The 16,660-nt window shown below is 29.6% G+C and overlaps 2 protein-coding genes across 3 annotated transcripts in view; one reads left to right on the top strand and one right to left on the bottom strand.

Moving 5' to 3' along the window:
* LOC111690523 (protein dispatched) overlaps positions 1-16,660 on the top strand; it is a 28,028-nt gene that overhangs the window by 8,810 nt on the left and 2,558 nt on the right. The window contains exon 10 of the mRNA XM_023453023.2: positions 34-1,496. Coding sequence (XP_023308791.2) covers positions 34-1,396 — 1,363 coding nt within the window. The 3' untranslated portion in view covers positions 1,397-1,496. The remainder of the gene's footprint in view (positions 1-33; positions 1,497-16,660) is intronic.
* On the bottom strand, positions 4,117-15,706 carry LOC111690503 (gamma-aminobutyric acid type B receptor subunit 2). 2 transcript variants are annotated; one of them, XM_046949296.1, is made up of 15 exons: positions 15,595-15,706; positions 13,564-13,825; positions 13,018-13,499; positions 12,209-12,389; positions 11,924-12,142; positions 11,714-11,854; positions 11,485-11,639; positions 11,060-11,423; positions 10,870-10,980; positions 10,562-10,798; positions 7,180-7,546; positions 6,923-7,028; positions 5,937-6,249; positions 5,231-5,384; positions 4,117-5,146 (listed from the first exon to the last, which is right to left on the bottom strand). In XM_046949296.1, exons 2-15 carry the CDS (start codon positions 13,804-13,806, stop codon positions 4,518-4,520), a joined length of 3,702 nt encoding a protein of 1,233 aa, XP_046805252.1. In that variant the 5' UTR covers positions 13,807-13,825; positions 15,595-15,706; the 3' UTR covers positions 4,117-4,517. The 2 variants fall into 2 exon arrangements, with proteins under 2 accessions (XP_046805252.1, XP_023308768.2); XM_023453000.2 differs by having other exon boundaries at positions 4,119-5,146; positions 10,574-10,798.

Raw genomic sequence — 16,660 nt, 5'->3', positions numbered from 1 at the left:
TGGTTAGTAAGTAACGTTGTTGTTGTTTTTTAGGTGTGTCAATGAAATGGATTACTCCGATCGCACACCCTGCTGTGATATTTCAAAGTTTCCCTATGAACCGGATGTTTTCGATTTATGTTTACCTCAAATAATTTCTTCACTATATGCCACACCCAGAGATTTCTTTTCGCCTGGAGTTGCTGGACCACGCTTTATGGCTTCTACAAAATTAGATCTAAATGTTAATAACACTCTAAGTGAAGACTTTGTTAATAATACATTGGATAGTACGACGAATTCAACGGCAGCACCGCCTATAGTCAAAGCATTAGTAATTGAATTTGAATCGAATGTTTCCTACTCCACTGTATATGATACTGTAAAAGAATTTATTAAAACTGTAGAGGAATGGTTTCAAAATGAATTGAAAACTGCACCACCTGAAATGCAAGGCGGCTGGTTTATCAGTGAATTGAAATTTTATGATGTTCAAGATACTCTTCCATCGGGAACCTTGGTGGCTATAACTGTAGCTATGACCGCATCGCTAGTGGTGCTGCTGTTGGTTACCTTGAATATACTAATATCATTTTATGCAGTCATAACGGTTCTACTAACAATTTTCGTAACTGTGGCCATATTAATAGTGCTGGGTTGGAAACTAAATATATTGGAGAGTGTCACTGTTAGTACAGCAATTGGTTTAGCTGTGGATTTTAGTTTACATTATGGTATTCATTATCGCTTGTCGCCGTCTTGTGAAAGACTAGCGGCCACACAATTCTCTTTGTCACGCATAATCGGCCCCACTGCAATGGCCGCCATAACAACGGGTATTGCTGGAGCTCTTATGTTGTTTTCCAATGTTTTGCCATATCTGCAAATCGGTATATTTCTATTAGTTGTTATGACGGTTAGTTGGACTTATGCCACGTTTTTCCTAATGAGTCTGCTGAAATTGTTTGGACCCCAATATGGTTTTATGCAATTTCAATATCCACGCGTAAAGAAACGTTCTAACACTAACGGCATAAAATTCTATGAACGTAAACAAAATCATGTAACTCGAGAACAATTACTAACACCATCCAGTTCAGCTGTTGGAGAACTTATTAATTCCGAGTCACATGAATTGGAATCTTTGACATCAAATTCAATGATTAAAACAATTTCTGGTGCGGAATGTTCAGCGCAAAACTTTCCAATGGATTATGAGAATTTATTTAATTCAAAATGTAAACCGTTGTCGAGCATAACATCACCGATTATCAATCATCATCATAAATGTCCAGCATTTATAAAGGAAAATTCCACCCAACAAAGTCTAACAATAAATAATATTACTACGACCACCACAGCTGCCACAGAAACGGATAATATTTCAAATCATAAACTAACGGAAAATCAAATTTAAAGTAATCCATTTGTATTAACTTCTTCAGCTTATGGTTAGTGCTATTCCAGACATTATGTTCCTTTCTTACAGAAAACAAAAACAGAAAACAAAAACTAAGGTAAGAATCTCTTTTTATTGATTATAGTTTTGTAAAATTTAGTGTTAAGTACTTAATAATATAATGTGTATAGAATATTATATAGTAGAATAGTACAAAAAAGAATATATAAAAATGAAATTTAAAAAGTTATATACATATAATTTAATTGCGTTATGATTCTCCTATTTTATTAGCTATTTTTATAAATCTATTTTTAATAAATTTAATTTATTTACTTTCCAAAAAAAATCCGATGTATATCGATTCGATATTATCGAATAAAGCCATATAGATAATTATTTATATGTCCCATTGACTGATCATACCAAAATATTTTTTTAAAATTTCATGTTTCACTATTTCTACGATAAAAGTGTATAATGAGTCGAGAGAATTTTTGTGCTAAAAAATCTTTTAAAACTTGGCTGACCATAACAAAATGTTTAAGCCTTTTTAGTTTGAGACCTTAATGTTTTAATATAGTTGCTGAATTGTCAATATTTCTACGAGATCCTTACAAATTCTACAAGAGTCTAGTGTGTTCTTGTCACATTGGGCGAAAATGTGTTCGACGAAGGAGTAGAGACAATTTTTCTCTTAAAAATATTCTAAAAATTCCAAATTTTGACCATAAGGAAATTTTATAGTTATTTATATCAGAATCTCCGTATTTTAAAGTATTAACTCAAATGTCTCCCTATTCGACATCGTCACACATCCAAAAAAAATTCTAATTGGAGCTTTTGCAGCAGGGACAAGTTCAACTCTATCAATGTTTTGAGACCGCTTTTCTTCAATACCTAAAAATTTTCGATTAGATCATTATAAACTGCAGTCAAGTTGAAACACCTAAATCCAGTTTCATAACCTTATGCTTTGAAATTTTTCTTAGTTTCACAAATTAAATGTTCAAAGCGTCCAAACTCCTTAAATATATGCATTATAACCTACACCACTGCTGATGTTTGTAACGCATAATAATATATGGGGCTACACCCACCTTAAAGTATACCAATCGGCTCAGAATCATTTTCCGAGTTTTAGCTATGTCCGTCCATGTAAAGTACAGGTCTCAATTTTAAAGATAATTTAATTAAATTTGACCCACGATCTTAAGTGGCACCATAGACGAAGCCTATGGTTAACATATGCATTATTTCACCTAACCCCCATACAACTGGACCCGCCGAATATATTCGTATGTCGACAAAAAACCAAGTTCTAACAAGCGCTAGCCGGCAGCACTTGTTGTATGGAAAAAGAAACCTTGTTTTCTACATATAAAACGATTGGTCGGTCAGTGGCTAATTATGCTGCTCGAGTGTGGTCACCTTCGCCCAGTGGAGAAACATTCAAAGCTGCCAAAATGCCGCCCTAAGGACTGTAACGGGCTGTCTACATATTACCTCCGAACATCAACTGCACGAGGAAACGAAGATCTTCCCAGTCAATTAACATAATGTCATATTAACCAAACAATTCCTCCTGGGATGTTATCGGAGGAGTTATCCCAATTGTAACATCACACAGTTGTATACCAGGCATGTCAGGAAGGATCTTCGTATATACGAGAAAAACATATGCAGATATGTGCAGGATCCACTGGATCAATCCTCGTATTTGGCAGCTTTGAACGACATTCATAAAGACACAATAGATTTCGCGGTCGCAGGATACCGCATGCATGTCGTAAGTGGAGGTGGCCCACCGCGCATAGCAGACACGGAAGAAAACCTGCCGCGGAAAACAAGAGTAAATCTGGCATAACTAAGAATGGGATGTATCAACAGGCCCAATGCCTACTGGTCACGTATAGACCGTGCCGTCCCCAATGAATGTCATGCATGTGGTCAGGGCCCTCATGATAACTACCACATATTCAACTGCTCAACCAAACCTACTTCACTCTGCCCAATTTGTAGGCCTGGACATTGATGTAGAACCCCCAATTAGATTATTGTATAGTTTTAGCTGTTACAACAACAACAACCCTCATGAACTCTATAATTTAAGGGCCTCAGCCCCCTACAAAAAGCCCCCTTTAAAATTTGACTTAAATGTCCACAGTTTTATTCAACAAATGAATGGCTTAAGTATATCTGAGGCAAGGTATGATTCAACTTAAATGTTTTATTATGAAAACCTAATCACATTTTACCCTTTGCAACAGGTGTAGGGTATTCTATGGTCGGTCTTGCCGGCCTATAATTTCTCAATTGTTTTTCATTTCAATTTTTTAATGCATTTCATTATTTCCATTTTGATTGAATTTAATTTTTTTTTACTTTTAAATGTAATAGATTGCTGTAAATTGAAAAAAATAATAATAATTGTTAGTTTAAATGAATAGAAAAATATTCAGAATATAATAAACGTAAATCTAATAAAATCTGTGATAAAGTTGTATTAGAAAATTATATATGTGGCAATTATTTGTTATACATTATATGAGTATAACACTTTATACATTGGTATATTATAATAATTTAATAAATAAATAATAAAAGATACAAAAACTAAAGAAAATTAAAACCGTATAATAATAAAATGTACTTAAATAATATATATATAAAAAGTGTTTTCAAAATATGTATAATTAAAAGAAATAAAAAAATATAATTGTGTTGATAAATAAAAAATATATATATTGCGTACGTATTTCGTTTACAATAAATGCAAACAAAAAAATAAACAAATATAACAAACTATTTATTTATAAATTATATTACTCATCAATTTATTTACATATCCAGGAATGTTTTTCTAAAAATCTCCCCCTGAAAACATCGGCAAAGACGAAAGTAAATAACACTTTTAAAAAATAAATGATAAACTATATTTCTTCTATTTGTCATAATTTTATTCGTATTTCCGTTTGTTTTTTTATAATTCTTAGTTTTTAAAACATCAATTTAACTCTATGTTTTATATTAAATTATTTTATGTTTTGTAGGAAATTGCATGCATTTTGTTAAAATTTAAATTTAGTTTTTAATTTCAAGCTTGAATTAAATTCTATTAAAATTGCTTATAAAATAATTACAAATATTCAACTATATCGCATTTAATTGATATATTTGGACAACTCTGTCCGACAACATTGCGACCGCGATAATTTGGACTCTTTTCGGTTAATAATTTACGGAAAATAGGTAATATAGCCGTTTCGCCATCTAGTAATTCCGTCTCAGAACTTGCACCATACATGGACGATGAATCGGTTTTCAAACCACGATGTTTACTAGTACGTTGCTTGTCAGGTGCCACATTTGGTGACGAATGATGATGGGCTGCATGTTGGATATTTGTGCGATTTACTTTACGTTGTTGTATACATTGTGTACTTGGCGGTGTTGGTTCTCGCTCACGTTCACTATCCGTTTCACTCTGACACACTGTACCCTTTTGTGGTTTATGTCGATGTTTATTGCGATTCTTTTCCGATACGGAACGTTGTATGGGTGAGGTCATTTGATCATATGTTGATGGTATAATATGACTGTGTTCAGAACACCGTTGAGGACTAGCATAGTTGCGTGGTGACTGACGTGAATGTTGTTTGGCATGCGACAGAGTATGCGTATCCCAGAGATCACTTTGGGATACAACAAAATTTGATTTTAATGCTGAACCCATACTAACGCGACGGTTGTCGGATGCTACTGGAGCTGGGGTTTGATAATATTAATAAAAGAAACATATTTATCAAAACTAAATTTTGAAAAAAGTTAAATTGTCGCTTTTATACTTACTTTTGACAACATTATTGTTTTTACCGTGTCCTCCATGTGGACAAACATTATTCAGTTCACTCTGTGACGTTGATATATTAGTCGATGAATTCCTGTGATTATTATTCGCATATTTTGTTCTTGTTGTCGGAGTTTGAGTGCCATTTTCATAGTGCTAAAAAATTTTTTTATAAAAAAGGATATAAAATATAAAGTTATTAAGGATAATACTTTTGAGGCAAACTTTTAGTATATATGATAAAAAAGTATAATAAAAAGTTTTTGGGTTGTAAGTAATTACAAAGAAATATAAAAAACTTTAACAAAATTTCACTTTGAAGATGTGGTTTAATAAGTTTTAGTTTTTAAATGAACTTATTTGTTCAATTCACAATCGATGTCGTATCGTTGTAGTGTTGTAAGTCATAAACAATTTTTCAAATAAATTTTTATGAAACAAAAACAAATCAGTTATAAGAAAATTACGACATACTACTATACAACCGTACAACACCGATTGTGAATTGGACAATTATGTTTTAAGATACCTTCACAGTGGTACAGTACGCCACACTGGAGTGAATTAAAAACTAGATAGTCAAATTTAAAATATTATTGACAAAAAGAAATAGAAATACAATTTGATGGAGTACTCTATCAATGTGAACGTAGCTTTAAAGTTAAACAAAACATGTTTATCCTATTTAAGGACATTTATAAAATTTACCCTTGAAGATGTAGTCGATTGTCTTCGCTCTCTTAGATTTGATTCATCACGATGAATATTATTGCACTCTTGCCTTTTTAAGCTAGACATTGAACCAATACTGACATCAGTTTGAGCAGAGACCGAATTACGTTTATCAACGTGACGCCTGGTATCGTTACAGATTTTTGCTTGTTGTTGCTGCTGTTGAAATTGTGCTTGCTGCTGTAGTTGCTGTTGTAATTGTTGTTGTATAGGTTGTTGCATAACTTGTTGGGGTTTTATTGCAGTTGATTGCACGGCAATACTTTCTTGGCGTTTAACATTCTTTTTACTAAAAAAAAAAGTTCAGTGCTTAGTTTTTGGAATAGCGAATTTATATACATACACTGAAAAAAATCCATGCCTAATATATACGAAAAATGTCGTACATTGTACGAATCTTTCGTTGTTTTGCACCACGAAATTCTATCGTAATATATACGAAATATTTCAGTATAATGCAAAATATTATTGAAAAAATTTATTTACATAAATTGAAAAAAGGGAATTTTGAATAAATATGGTAAAATTTACAAAATATTAATTTGTTCAAACATTCAAAATTATTCTCCACACGAATTTTCAATTTTTTTCATGAAAATAATTCAAGAATAATATTATACTTTTTCCTAAAATTTATAAAAATGTTGTAGTTTTATTTAATCATAATATAATGAATATCATTATGTTTAATTTCGCTAAAATTTAAGAAAAAAAATATTACGAAAGTTTTTCGTACTTTCGTAAAAATAGAAAAGGGTTTTATTAAATAATATTTTTGTAAATATTACGAAAATAGAAGTTATGAAATTTTTTTTCGTAAAGTTGAGCATTGATTATTTTCGGTGTATGTATATGTATTTATTTCTATAGCACATTTTTAAACATTTCTGTTCTGTTAAATTAGTGAAAATATATTCAAATATTTTGTATTAACATTTTTCTTTGTCAGAATTATTACTTACGGTGGCAATGATGGGGCAACTGAAGTCGATTGTACTGATATCACTGTATTATCCATTTCAACGTGTGTAGACGTAACACTATCTACCGATGTTAGTTCAGTTATTTCTGTTAAATTTTTAAAACAATTAAATATTTACATACAAATTTAAAAAATATGTGTATAGGCACAAGACATCAATAATGTGACAATTTATTAAAAAAATATCATGTTGTCGTATTATAATTATCTTGTGCAGACCCTTCATATGTATATTACCAGTAGTACTGGGCATTTCCCTGCGAACAGGCGGTGCTGATAGCCTGGTTGTATCATTCATGCCACCACCATTACTACCACCCAATATTGGTTCTGTATCACCTCCAATGCTACCACCACCTGAACCGCAAGTAACACCATCTATCCATTTTCTAGCTTCAGGTCCTAATTTCTTAATAAGAGCCTGTAACTCGTTTTCTTTTTCCATTAAGGCTTTACGGAAACGACAATTTGTATTTTTAACATCACGTAAACGTTGCTCTAATTCACAAACCGAAGAATCGCGACGATTTTTCGACATTGGTCGTAGTGTGGCTCTTACTCGTTTATCGACCACGCCTTGTGGATTACGTTTCATTTCTACGAGCTATTTTTTGGGATTAGAATGAAAAATATATTAGTAATTATTTACAGCTTTTAAGATTGGTGTTTTATTATTATTTTTCTTTTGCATGAATAGTTAGAGCTATTTTACTAGTTTAATATAAATAATAGGCAAGCGATTTAGTATATATTTTAATAGTTATTAACGTTTTAGTATATGGTTACACAAGCTATTAATTAAAATAAATATATAAATAAATATAAATATATTAAGTTATTAAAATTTATATTTATAAAATATTAGCTAATTGGTATTAGTTTAAAAAAGAGTTTTAGGATAATTTTGGGATAATTTTTTTTTTTTGTAAAAATACCTCTCAAACGATATTTACGATATAATCAGGTAAATATTTTTATTAAATTTCTTTATGATTAAAGTATAAAATATTTACAAAAGATAATTTTGTAATTGTAATGACATTTATTTGATGTACATATTGCCGATTAATCTTAAGGAGACAGACTTATTCAACGTAAAGGATAACTGCCTTATTCATAATAATTTATCAAAGGTTTGTTGACAAATTTTGTTTAAAAAATTGTCTTATAAACCTGTAATGAATTGTTATGAAAAAGATCCTAAATATCTAGACAAGATCTTAAATGTATATGTTATCATATACATAGGGTAGATGGGGGACCATACGCCACATTTTTTTTTTTTTTTTGAGGCAGCCACAAAATAAAACCACAATATATATTCATAATTTTTTTCTTGGTTCGGATACTTAGATATGTTGGCTTTAGTTTTATTCCTTTCAATCTTTCCTAAGTCATCCTCATGTACATATTTTTTAACTTTTCCGCACTGACCAAAAACGGCGATACCGCCCCATCCATGGGGTAAATGCGCCAAGGGGATGGGGCAGATTTGTCATTAGTAAAATAAAAGAAAAAAAAATACAAAAATAAAAACTTATTTTGCTGTTTTATACTTTAATTCATTAAACAGAGTGCAATAAAGCAGATATTTATTGTTTATTTCACAGAACTTAACAAAAAAAATTAAAACAAAATATTACTGATTTTTTTCAATATTCTAACCAAATTTTGTTCTACATCACAAGCCTTACATATATTTGGCGCATGTGCCCCACGGGCAGTTCTGGGGTTTAGTTTCAATTTTTTTCGGGCTTCAAATTATATTATCGAAATTATTATTATGTCTTATTGTTCACTGTTATTGACGTTCTAATACTGACCAATATATTTTTTCTATCACAAAATCTCAAAAAGTTAGCATAAAAAGTTCACACAGTGAAATATTTTCACAGCCCTTTGAAAAACAATTAATCATGTCTGCCTCCCATCATGTGTAAAGTTAATGTTTCAAATTTTCAGGGATGATAATCGAAAACAAAATTTGATAATGCGATAAAATCGATTACTCAGTTTTCAAGTTATTCGCATTGACAGATGTACCCCTATGGCGAATGATCCCCCTTCTACCCTATATGAATAACTATTTTCTAAAATAATCAGTTACAAACTTGTGCCTGTCCTGTTTTAATATTTAAAAAGTATTCTGTTTTTAAGAAAACTTTAGTTAACAATTTATATTAATATTAATTGGTAGTTAAATGCAAATTTTAAATAAATGTTTGTAAATTTGCCAAAATCCCAGCAAAAGTAAAACGAAGTACTTCCAAAATAATAACATTTATCACCACTTCAAAAATAGCACTAAGTGAATTTGTTTACCTTCTGTGGAAATGATGTTTATTGACTTCAAATGAAGCGAAAATAATTCAATTTTGTTTAAAATTTTGAAGTAACATGGAACGTTTGAGAGTTATTTCTACACATATTTGTTCTACGAAATAGTTTAATGTTAAATGAATCACTATAACATGGAGGGAAGGAAGATACAAATAAGCGACCGATATCATATTTCTATATTTTTTCAAGTCAAAAATAGGGTTTATCATAAAAAATGTACACTGAAAAAATCCATGCCTAATATATACGAAAAATGTCGTACATTGTACGAATCGTTCGTTTTTTCGCACCACGAAATTCTTTCGTAATATATACGAAATTGTACGAAATATTTTAGTATAATGGAAAATATTCTTGAAAAAATTAATTTACATAAATTTAAAAAAAGGGAATTTTGAATAAATATGGTAAAATTTACGAAATATTAAATTATTCAAACATTTTTGTTCATTTTTAAATAAATTTTCTAATTTTAGTTCAAAATTATTCTCCACACGAATTTTCAATTTTTTTATGAAAATAATTCGAGAATTATATTATACTTTTTATTAAATTTTATAAAAATGTTGTAGTTTTATTTAATCATAATATAATTAATATCAATATGTTTAATTTCGCTATTATACGAAATATTAATTTATTCAAATATTTTTGTTCATTTTAAAATAAATTTTCTAATTTTAGTTCAAAATTATTCTCCACACGAATTTTCAATTTTTTTATGAAAATAATTCGAGAATTATATTATACTTTTTCTTAAATTTTATTAAAATGTTGTAGTTTTATTTAATCATAATATAATTAATATCATTATGTTTAATTTCGCTAAAAATTGAAAAAAAAAATATTACGAAAGGTTTTTGTACTTTCGTAAAAATAAAAAAGGGTTTTATTAAATAATATTTCGTATTATACACGAAATTTTTGTAAATATTACGAAAATAGAAGTTACGAATTTTTTTTCGTAAAGTTGAGCATGGATTATTTTCAGTGTAGAGACATGGTGCTGTTTTACAAAGAAAAAAACAAACATATCGTTATGGATTTGGTATAATTAATAGAAATCTTTCAACAACTTAACGTTTTGGCTTCCTACTCCATGCGTTTTTTTTTTCATGATTTAACTATTCATGCAGGTGTGTAATTATGTATGATGTTTGTTTTACTAAAAATTCATTAATTGTGTCAATTTGTTTAATGTTTTTTATGGTTATGCATACGCCATCGTTCCAAAAGAAAAATGTTGGTTATATACAAAAAAACTACAAAACTTCCTTACTACCAGTCTTACTTTCGGTACGAACACCAAACACAAAGTTGCTGTTGTACAAAAAATTATAAAAAATGAGAGTAAGACAAAAACCAAGTCCTTGCGATCGGATAAAACAAGAGAAATAGCAGCACCCGCAATGCATGTAATGAATACATTGTAAACAGAGAAACCAATATGTTTTGAATCATTTAAAGCCGGAATTGAAACATGACGAGTTTCCCAAGCTAAAAATGCCCCAAATACCTAGAAAATAAAATATAACATACATAAATTGTTGTTGTGTTATTCTTCTGAAGTAATATGAAAAACCTTACCAGAAGTAGGCCTTTATAGGCGTAAATAATACTAACGAATATTGTCATATGTTCCGATTGACAATATTCATTTTCTGGTATAACTAAGACATCATCTATATGTTCATGAAACTAAAAATAATTAAACAAAAATAAAAATATATATTACAAACATTATATTTCTATATTTTTTACAAAATCGCATTCTTACTCTGGGTTCTAATTGTTTGGTGTCTCGATAAAATGGATCAGCAATCTGCCATGTTGTAATGATAGCTATATCTATTGCCAACAATACTCCAACCACCATAAACAATTGATAATCTTTTATAACTTTTTTATTTAATTTCAAATCTGTAAAGATTGAATGGACACGCCATGTTTTCGAAAACATTGCACCAAATGCCAAACTAAAACCAGCCATTAAAATCCATGCTCTGGCTGTGCATATATAAGGAAAGGCTGCCACACTGCTCAATGTTGTGTCCAGTCCCAAGAATATTACACTCAAATAGGTTAAAATACAACCTACAATTATTAAATTATTCAGATGTGGACTGGACATTTTAATATATCTGTAAACGAAAAGAATTAAGACATTATTTAGAATTATATGAAATTAAAAGAAAATCTCACCTTTGATTGCGATATTTTATATTAAATGCCAAAAATACACAGGCTATAATAACACCGATTACAGAGGCACTAGCCGATACTATATATATGGTTAAATTTACTTGGCTATGCTCGATGTATATTAGTGTACGATCTTTGGGTGGTGTTTTACCAACCTTAAATTTAAAAAAAATATGTATATAATTAAAAAACTATAACAAAAGAACAGCATAAAATAAATTTAACTTACCCATCTCACTGGTTTACCCATAGTCAAATCCAAATGACTTAATTGCGAATGATATTCTCCAATCTTTTCAGCTAAACCCAATTGAAATTGGCTAATTAATATATTGGCTTTACGTTCGTTATTATAAAAACGTACAGGTCCCTTTAAATTTAGAGATAATTAAAAAAATATATATATAGTAATGAAATATAAAAATTTTAAATTAATTACCGTAACTCCTTCAAATGAGGTATTTCTTAAAGCTTCGAGAAAAACACTTTCCCATTCTTTTACACGATAATCGAAATGTGTTAAAAAATCTTCACGCTTCTGAGCCACATATTGAATGGCTAATGCCGCAGCCCAGATGCCATCGTATGTGTAGCCGTGAAAACGTGAATATTCATTTCCACGCAAACTATCATATTCCGATAAATACTCATCGGCAGTCTAGAATTTTTAAAGTGATCCATCTAAAGTTTGAACTTAAATTAAGTTTCAAGTTGAATAACTTACGATTCCCGCAATTGTTATATCGCCACTTGTTGATAAGGGCAATAAGTCGACCATGATTGTACCTTCCAAAGCTGTAGATATTTCTTCTACAGTACATTCAGTATCTATGGTAGCATTCCACCATTCACCAGAATATGTTGCCATTATTAACCACTGATAGGCACGACCATACATTTCCAATCTAATGAAAATTAATTTTAAATATTGTTAAGATTCTTATGAAATTTCTAAAGAATATACTACACTGAAAATAATCCATGCTCAACTTTACGAAAAAAATTTCGTAACTTCTATTTTCGTAATATTTACAAAAATTTCGTGTATAATACGAAATATTATTTAATAAAACTCTTTTCTATTTTTACGAAAGTACGAAAACCTTTCGTAATATTTTTTATTAAATTTTAGCAAAATTAAAAATATTAATATTAATTATATTATGATTAAATAAAACTACAACATTTTTATAAAATTTAAGAAAAAGTATAATATTATTCTCGATATATTTTCATAAAAAAAAATTGAAAATTCGTGTGAAGAATAATTTTGAACTAAAATTCCCTTTTTTTCAATTTATGTAAATTAATTTTTTCAAGAATATTTTGCATTATACTAAAATATTTCGTACAATTTCGTATATATTACGAAAGAATTTCGTGGTGCGAAAAAACGAACGATTCGTACAATGTACGATATTTTTCGTATATATTAAGCATAGATTTTTTTCAATGTACTAGAGCTAAAGATTCACAATTTAATTGAAATAATATCTTAAGAAAACTTTTGGTGAATAACAAAAATCTACTTACTTATAGGCATCGCAAAAGACTTTACGTGCAAAGTGCTCATTAAAATTACCCAATATGATACGAACATCCTTTTCCCTTAACTTCTTTAGTGATTCACTCACATCATTTACAAAACTTTGTGTTTCGACCACATCCAATTCCATTGCATCTAAATCGGCTACCATGTGATTATGAGGCAATGAATAACGTGGTTCATTTTGATATAAAGTTCCAACACGAGTCCAGTTGAATTCTTTTAGCAAAGCTAAGCGTGGAGCATTGAATGCATTTTCTGACGGTACCACACGAAAGAAATTGGGAAAAGCATCTTTAGTAAACATGGGATGGGTATCGGCATACGATAACTGTGTCAAATGCCAATGCTTACTGGCCTTGGCTATTGGATCGGTGACATGTGTGCATGCAGCACCAAATAACATCAGCTTATTTGGGCCAGAATGCATCATATCGAAAAAGGATTTAACGCCAACTGCTGCATTACACTTGAACACAAAATTTAAATATTTAATATTATTAAAAATTTAAGAATTAATAATATTCACTTACTTCCGTGTCATTCCACCACATGTGCAATCTGTAGTTTGTCAATATTCTGGGATGTTCATTGACATGTGACAATGCTAATTTTACACTTGGCATAACACCACGTCCGGTATCTGAATTTTCAACACCATCGCCATAGGGAAAAAATCCAGCTATATAGACATCGGAACGTTTGGCCGTTCTGGCATATGTGTCATTTACAAATGCCAACAACAGTATACAAAATATCATTGTTATGTTACGCATAATGGTTATTTTTGTTTATCTGTAATTATAGAAGAAAATCATATTAAATTTGAAAATAATCAAAAAATGTATATGTAAGTGTTTTGTGTTAAAAACTGCAAAAATTGGAAGTTTTGACCAAAAAACTTTCCGTATACGTGGAATAACGAGAAACAAATTATGTTGTTATAGAAGGTCTAAGAATGCTTTATTTACATTATTAAGAAATATTCGATATTTTATTAAAATTGAATATTTAATTAGAAATATTAGAAATAAATACGTCCTGATTTGTTTTTATAAATTTTGAAATTCAGTTTCGAATATTTTAGATTTAAAATAACATCTAAAATAGAGCAAAATTAAATTGTAAAAAATTTAGTTTTTTACATTTCACTATGCACTGCAAAATGGGAGAATATGCACTAAAAATTTAAAAAATGTGCACCGATCGATTCAGAATCATTTTTTGAGTCCGGCTGGCTGGCTGTCCATGTAAACCTTGTACGCAAGGTACAGGCTGCAATTTTCAAGATAATTTGATGAAATTTGAAGCAAGCGTGTTTTTTGGCACAGGGACGAAGCCTGTGGAAATGAAAATGGTTGAAATCGGTCTATTATTTCATCAAGCCCCCATACAACCGTTGGGGGCTATTGGACTTTTTATGCCATAATTACGTCAAATATTCTATTATCTCTCTAAAAATTGACACAAATAAGTTTAATATAAATATAAATGACATTGCAGATTTTCGTAATGGCCGGCCCTTATTTGACCCTAGCCCCCATACAAACCACCCTTCAAAAATGTCTTAAACGTCTAAAATTGACTTGTAACCATTTGTATCGCAACGAAACTCAACAAAACTAACTGTTATTTTAAAATATATCCTTTTCCCAAATTTACCAAGAATCTTTATGAAAAATAAAAATTTTAAAAATATACTCATGGTGTAGGGCCATGCTCGACTATACTTTCTTACCTGTTTTAACTGTATTTTATATACCTCTTCTCATGAAACAATTTCAAAATCAAACAAAAGCTGATTTTAGACTTTTTCAAATGCCAAAAGTTACACCTCTGTATACTTTGTGCAGATAGACTGAAATTGATACTGTACCGATACTTTAAGGACCAATATTCAATAGACGTTACAATTATCAGCACAAACCGAAAATACCTTCCGCACAATTGCGGTTTTAAAAATGAAATAAAACTATGTTGGAAATATGCAACAATCGATGCCATTTTGTAGCAAATTCTTTGATTCGAAATGAAAACTAGTTAAAAGTTATTTTGAGTTACTGACTACAAACAGAATTTCTATGCAAATGTATAGAAATTTTTGCTCTGATCATTACATTTCCAATATTAACCGTACCAAAAGAAAAAAATAAATTTACATTACTTATCTTAATAAAGTGTCAACTAGAAATGGAAAATAGTTATAGTCGTTAAAAAAGAAATTAGATTTAATAAAATCTTATTAATTTTTAAACAAAATCGATTTTTATATAACGAAGACTTTTAATAGAAAAATTTTTCAATTACATTGTATAGCATTTTTTTGAAACTATTTATACTTGTAATTTATTCAAAGGATACTAATAAAAACTTTTAAAATTAATTTAAAGAAAAACCCAAGGTTTTAATTTTAATTAATCATTTTTAATTTATATCGATTTTTCTTTATATAAAAATCGATATAAAATATTTTAATTCATTTAAAATGCAGTATTTTGAAAACAGTTTTAAATAAAAATTAGCAATTTATTTTATAAAAAATATCAGATTTTACATATACTTACAATTGTGAATTAAAATTTATTTAAAATCATTTTTATTGAATAACTTTACTGTAATAAAATGAAAAAATTTTTGCAGTCGAATGAAAATTGTGTATCCTTATAAAGTGACAGCTATGACAGTTAAAGAAGAAAAAAAACTAAGTTCCTTGACAGAAAACCTATTGGCATGCGTGAAATATTGACATTTCGCAACAGGTTTGTTTATAAACAAACCATATTTCATTCACTATTAATAGTGGATATTTTTTTTGTCCTTTGTTGTGATAACAGTAATTGGTAAACAAATGTAAGATATCGTTAGGGTGGTTTTGCATTAAGGTCTATGACCTCAAAATGTTGACATTAATAACAATTATTATAAAAACAAACCAACAAAAAATAGATAGAATGACAAAATTTTACCGCTAATAGAAACATGTAAAAACAAGTAGGAAAGTATAGTCGGGCATGGCCGACTATATAATACCCTACACCATGAGTATATTTTTTTAAATTTTTACTTTTTATAAAGAAACTTTTATGTTGAATTATAATCCAAAATATTTAAGCAATTTATTGATAAAAAAACAAAATTTCGAAATAGGTCAAATATGGGCCGATCCTCGGTAAATTTGGGAAAAGGATATATTTTTAAATGACAGTTAGTTTTGTTGAGTTTCATTGCGATGCAAATAGTTACCAGTCAATTTTAGACGTTTAAGTCATTTTATTAATGGGGGTTTGTATGGGGGCTAGAGTCAAATAAGGGCCAATCCTTACGAAAATCTGCAGTGTCATTTATACTTATATAAAACTTATTTGTACCAATTTTTAGAGAGATAATAGAATATTTGACGTAATTATGGCATAAAAAGTTCAAATCGGGAGGTACGGTTGTATGGGGGCTAGGTGAAATAATGGACCGATTTCAACCATTTTCAATAGGATTCGTCCAAAAAAACATGCTTGGTCCAAATTTCATTAAATAATCTTGAAAATTTCGGCCTGTACCTTGCGCACAAGGTTTACATGGACAGCCAGCCAGCCGGACAGATGGACTGACGGACATGTCTTAATCGACTCAAAA

The sequence above is a fragment of the Lucilia cuprina genome, chromosome 4, assembly GCF_022045245.1.
Source record: "Lucilia cuprina isolate Lc7/37 chromosome 4, ASM2204524v1, whole genome shotgun sequence".
NCBI classification, from domain to species: Eukaryota; Metazoa; Arthropoda; class Insecta; order Diptera; family Calliphoridae; genus Lucilia; species Lucilia cuprina.
The sequence above is the reverse complement of the archived record's forward strand: the minus strand, read 5'-3'. Positions and strand labels throughout refer to the sequence as shown.

What these genes read in the sequence shown, in the direction of transcription:
- LOC111690503 (XM_046949296.1), bottom strand. Translation starts at nt 13,806, where the DNA reads ATGCGTAACATAACAATGATATTTTGTATACTGTTGTTGGCATTTGTA. An exon ending in ATAAAATATCGCAATCAAAG is followed by an intron (nt 11,424 to 11,484) that starts GTGAGATTTTCT and finishes TTTCGTTTACAG; the next exon opens with ATATATTAAAATGTCCAGTC. An exon ending in AATCGACTACATCTTCAAGG is followed by an intron (nt 5,385 to 5,936) that starts GTAAATTTTATA and finishes AAAATTTTTTAG; the next exon opens with CACTATGAAAATGGCACTCA.